Source organism: Oculina patagonica, chromosome 14, assembly GCF_052425735.1.
Source record: "Oculina patagonica isolate OP01 chromosome 14, crgOcupat, whole genome shotgun sequence".
Lineage (NCBI taxonomy): Eukaryota > Metazoa > Cnidaria > Anthozoa > Scleractinia > Oculinidae > Oculina > Oculina patagonica.
The window spans coordinates 3,684,020-3,688,869 of record NC_135771.1 but is presented as its reverse complement, the minus strand read 5'-3'; the positions used below and the strand labels follow the sequence as shown (position 1 = coordinate 3,688,869).

Genomic DNA, 4,850 nt, shown 5'->3' with positions numbered 1-4,850 from the left:
GCAGAAATTGGCGAATGGAACGGGATTTTCCGAGAATTCCGACTTTCCGGAATTTTAGGACAACCTCCAGACGTTGACCAAAATTTTCCAAACTGCTCAAAATCTATACCCGCCCTATCAGGGTCGTAACCAGGTATATTTTTTCATTGATCCCAAATTTTAGCTCTAAATTTTGATTCCTGATCCCCAAAATGTGCCAACATTTGATCCCTGATTCCATTCTGATTTCATCTCATTGGCCCATCCGGATCCCATGACATGCTATAACTTGTGACCCGAGATCCCTGGTCCATGATCCTGATCCCGAGGCTGTGATCCCTGATCCCATATACCTGGATATGATCCTATGTCAGACTAAAATGGCTCACAACCATACCTTTCCCAAAAAAAAAAAAAAAAAAATAGTTAGGGCTGCACATACCAATATAACAAGGAGAAGAGTAAATGGTTAACTTTGTTGCTGCATCCCAATGGGATAAGGAATTGTGTACTTTCAAATGGAGAAGGGAACCACTTCAGTTATAACAATGGTAATGATGTGGCGTAAGTTATAGGAAGCACTTGGAATGAAGTGACAAAGAGAATATTTACCACCATCCTCTCCCCCTAGATTCGATATTAGTCCAGCAGCAGGCTTCCCCTCTTGCCTCCTCCAATTTTTTTTTAAATGTCGTCACAATTTGCTGGTACTGGTTCATGCCTCATGACAGAACACAATGACCCTGGCCTTAAACCAAGACAGCTCACGACAATCCAAGATCCAGCATGCTGACCATGCCTCCCACAATGATGAGGTGTTGTAGAAAATGGAATAAAGGAATATATACCGGTATGTTAATATACTAGTGAAATATGAAGAAAAAAATTAAAAATTTCCATTTATTTCAGTTGCTACATAACCCTGGGTATCCTGGGTACTCGTGCGCGGTGGGCAGCCGAAGGCCGTTGCCACATGACCAACACTGGAAACCGCGCAAGAAAAACCTCTGGCACCCAGGGTGTTACTACTTTAGAGTCATAAAATTTTGCTTATTACATAACATAACAGAACATAACTTATTGACTTTTCAAAAACACTTCAGCAAAGTCTTATGTAGTTAGAAAAAATACCTTATATGATTATAATTTATGGAGATGTTACTTTTTTCATAATTAACTTTGTGTCTCCAGTCCTCTGATGTTAATTTGTTATTTATAAATTATATTTTAAATAAATATTCCTCTGGCTGTCAATATTAACATGTCCTTTGTATGTAGCTATTCGAAAAAACCTTCAATTTCCTAACAATAGGTGCTTACCACTGAGCTAACCGCCGACCGGTTAGCTCAGTGGTAGAGCGCCGGACTGTCGTGCAGGAGGTCGTGGGTTCGACTCCCAGACCGGACCAACACTCAGGGTCTTAAAATAACTGAGGAGAATGTGCTGCCTTTGTAATTACATCAGCAAATGGTTAGACATTCTAGTCTTCTCGGATAAGGACGATAATCCGTAGGCCCGTCTCCTGCATCTTCAGTGTTATTAATTAGCAGGGGACGTTAAAGAACCCACCCTCTCATCGCAAAGAGTAGGTATTGTAAAATAGTTACTGAAAAGCCCTGTGGGGAGCTGACTATTAACGTTTACATTACATTACATTACATTACAGCATTATGGCCAAAAGAATAAGAAGCTACTAAGGAAAAGTGCAAATAAGTAAGCGAAATATTGATCAATTTATTGCCAAATTGCCTTAGTTATTTAGCTAGACTCTTAGGCAAATTGAGAGTTTGGGACAGGGTTCCCAAAATAGCCTCTACAAAGTTTATTTACTTGAGCCAATACATGTGTTGTCTCCATACATTCTGGGCTGTTCCACTATTTTTGTTGTTGTTTCTTGCCTATACTTTTATTTTGTTTGCAAGATGTTTTTCAGAGTTGTTATCATAATTTTGTAACAAACAAGCTTGGTGCACTTGTTTGGGGTGTGCCCCAAGTTTCAAAGAGTGAGTTGAAGTTGCTGTTCACTTGCTTCTTGCTAGTTATTTGGCAATAAGATGGAAGAAAACGTCTTTCCTCACAATCCAACTACCCCTCTTTCCAGCTACTTAAACCTGGACAAGGAATTGAAATAAATTATACTGCTACCATTTATGCAATAAATTATGCCGGGGGGGGGGGGCACTCCCATATATGAGCTATAGAGGTATGTGCCGCTGTGAAGGGTATGGTTTTCAAGCAGTTTAGTCTGGGATAGGGTATAGAAATCAGAGAGTTTTGGTCTAGAATAAGGTATCATTTGCCGAGAAACTGATCAGTGGTATGAAGAATAAAGTCCAGAATAGGAATAGAAACTCGGAAGAGAAAGAGGCTTGCCTGGACGTGAATAAAATCATTTTGACAACGCTGTTTGCAGATGGTTTTTCATTAAAAACACTTATAGTGATGCAGTTCTAAAAAGAAGCAAGTCTGGGATAGGGTAGGGATTTTTGGTATCTAGTCTTGTATAGGGTCGCAAAACCAGCTGAAGATGGTCTGGTATAGGGTAAGGGTTTCGTAGTCCCAGCGGCACACCCCCATCCAAAAATATACAGGGTGCCCCCCCCCCCCCTCGGGAAATTATGCCAGTAATAAACAATCAGCTAGCTAGGGTGGTAGTTATTCATCTTGTCTTCATCCTTGTGGCAAATCCTTGTGACTGTCCAGAAGTTATCCTTGTTAATAATTGATTTCCTCTCTATAAACGCATCAACAATCCACTGTTGAAATGTGCCAGAGCCAATGGTCAAAAGGTGTGACCCCCCTATAAGAACATTCATTTCTGTAAGTGCCACAACACCGCTGTCCATTGTTAGCGGATCATCTGATTTCGGATTGTACGTTATAGGTTTTAAACTTTTTGCTAAAAACCTTTGTATTTGTTTTAATTTGTTGGTCAGTGTAATATTCTGTGCTGTGAACGAACGTAGTGTGTCCGAGCCGAAACGAGTAAAATCCGAAGAAAGGAAAACTTTCTTGATTTTGTACTTTTCCTTGAGCGTTGCAACTTTTTCCACCAGGGTTTTCAGACATAGTGACAATCTTTCAAAACCATACCACTGAATTTGTCTCTCAGAGCGAATATGGATGGAAATGTATTCCTGGCCAATAGAATCTGCGATCATTTTCGCCCTTGAAATAACGCGTTCACTCGACAACAACGAATATACTAACTTCCGGCTGTTCACATCCACTTCCGGTTTGAAATGGCTTCTGTCCCTGCCGAGGCCTCGCCAATGAATTATGGCTACACATTTATCTTCTTTAAGAATTTCGGTTGTAAATAATTGAAGGCTTTTTATTTTCTCGGCGTCAATGCAAATTTGCCTTCCGGCTTGAAAATTTCCAATTCTGCCAGAAAAATTAAGACCGCGGTCGATAAAATTGCATTCACACCAGCCAGAATTTTTAATACATTTCTCAATGTTTTGAGATAGAGCTGAAGATATTTTATACCACTTTATCATTTCTTCTTTTGAACGATCATTGTACATAAAATGTAACAATGTAGTGTTTGCCACACTTGATCGACATTCGCGTTTAAAAGTTTCCAATTTAACCATCTGTGCATAGTGAGACTTCTTGAGCAAATTATTCATAAATTCTACATCAAAATAAAGCGAGAGTGGATAAAATCTTCGGCTCTCAGTGCGTAGCTGTCCTGACCATCCGTAAGGTAAACCACACATTCTAGAATCCCGAACAAAAGGTTCCACAATTACACGACCAATTTGCTTCGCGACCGCAGCCAGCTGTAACAAATTTTCTGTAGTCTTCGTAAGTTGTTCGTAATGGTGTAAAACAAAAAGAAACTTGAGGTTATGTTTTGCGCCATGAACGGAATAATTGATGATTGATCGAGCACTTGAATTTATATTATTCGTTGCTTTCGTTGAAGTGAAGTTCTTCACATGGTTAGCGGAATATGTCGAGGAGTATTTTTCAATGGTGGTACTCTGAAAGTTTGAGTTTTCCAGAGGAAGCAAAACCGCCAACGATTGAAGCTTCTTTTGTATAAAGCCAGGTGAACTTTGGCTGTCTTCTGCATCAAGCAGGTGATACAGAATAAAAATACTCAAAACAACACAAATCTTTATACCAAGCGTAACGCCGCATCTCGAGGCGATTGACCTTCGCCTTCGCAAACCACACGGACACATACAGAAGACTGCTTAGAAAACCGATATAAAATCCGTCTTGTTGAGTTTTAAAGTGACGACAGCGCGGTCAGCTTGATGGAGCGCTCAAAATGAGTTTCGATTTGGCCGTTAACTGCTGAGTAATATCACAGACAGGCTTGAAACACTTCAATTTCAGAAGCGACGCTTTCCCAATCCACTCACTGGGACTATGTTGATTAGTTTTGACTAGAATTCATTGTTTCCGTTTTAAATGTCAAGGATCTGAATTTTTTTTATCAAATCGCATTTTAATGAATGTTTTTGGCGTTTTGTGATCGCCCACCTTTGATGACAGTTTGACGGAACGATAACAAATTCTTTTCAAATTTATTAAATATTTTCCATTAACAGCTGTCCTAAATTGACTCGGGAAATTGACAATTGTTGAAAAATATTTAAGGGAACGTGACCCTGTTTTGTGGTATCGATTTAATATCGCTAAACTGTTTTTAGCATCGTCTTGTCTATTTTAAGCTCATTATATTGTACACTGCACAGTTACAATAGTTCTTTGTTGAGTTCATTCTCAACCATTAATGATATTTTTACCGACCGTTATTAGTATGGACTCGAAACAATATCAGTGGCAACGCTCGATTACGCACAGGGATTGTTCTGATCAGTTAGGGGAATAAATTTTCCAGTCGGTGAGC

General features: G+C 39.5%; 1 protein-coding gene across 1 annotated transcript; it reads right to left on the bottom strand.

Moving 5' to 3' along the window:
• Positions 1–883: 883 nt before the first annotated feature.
• LOC144638178 (uncharacterized) lies at positions 884–4,473 on the bottom strand. The gene is made up of 2 exons (XM_078497374.1): positions 1,625–4,473; positions 884–1,294 (listed from the first exon to the last, which is right to left on the bottom strand). Exon 1 carries the CDS (start codon positions 4,174–4,176, stop codon positions 2,620–2,622), a length of 1,557 nt encoding a protein of 518 aa, XP_078353500.1. The 5' UTR covers positions 4,177–4,473; the 3' UTR covers positions 884–1,294; positions 1,625–2,619.
• Between the last annotated feature and the right edge of the window lie 377 nt (positions 4,474–4,850).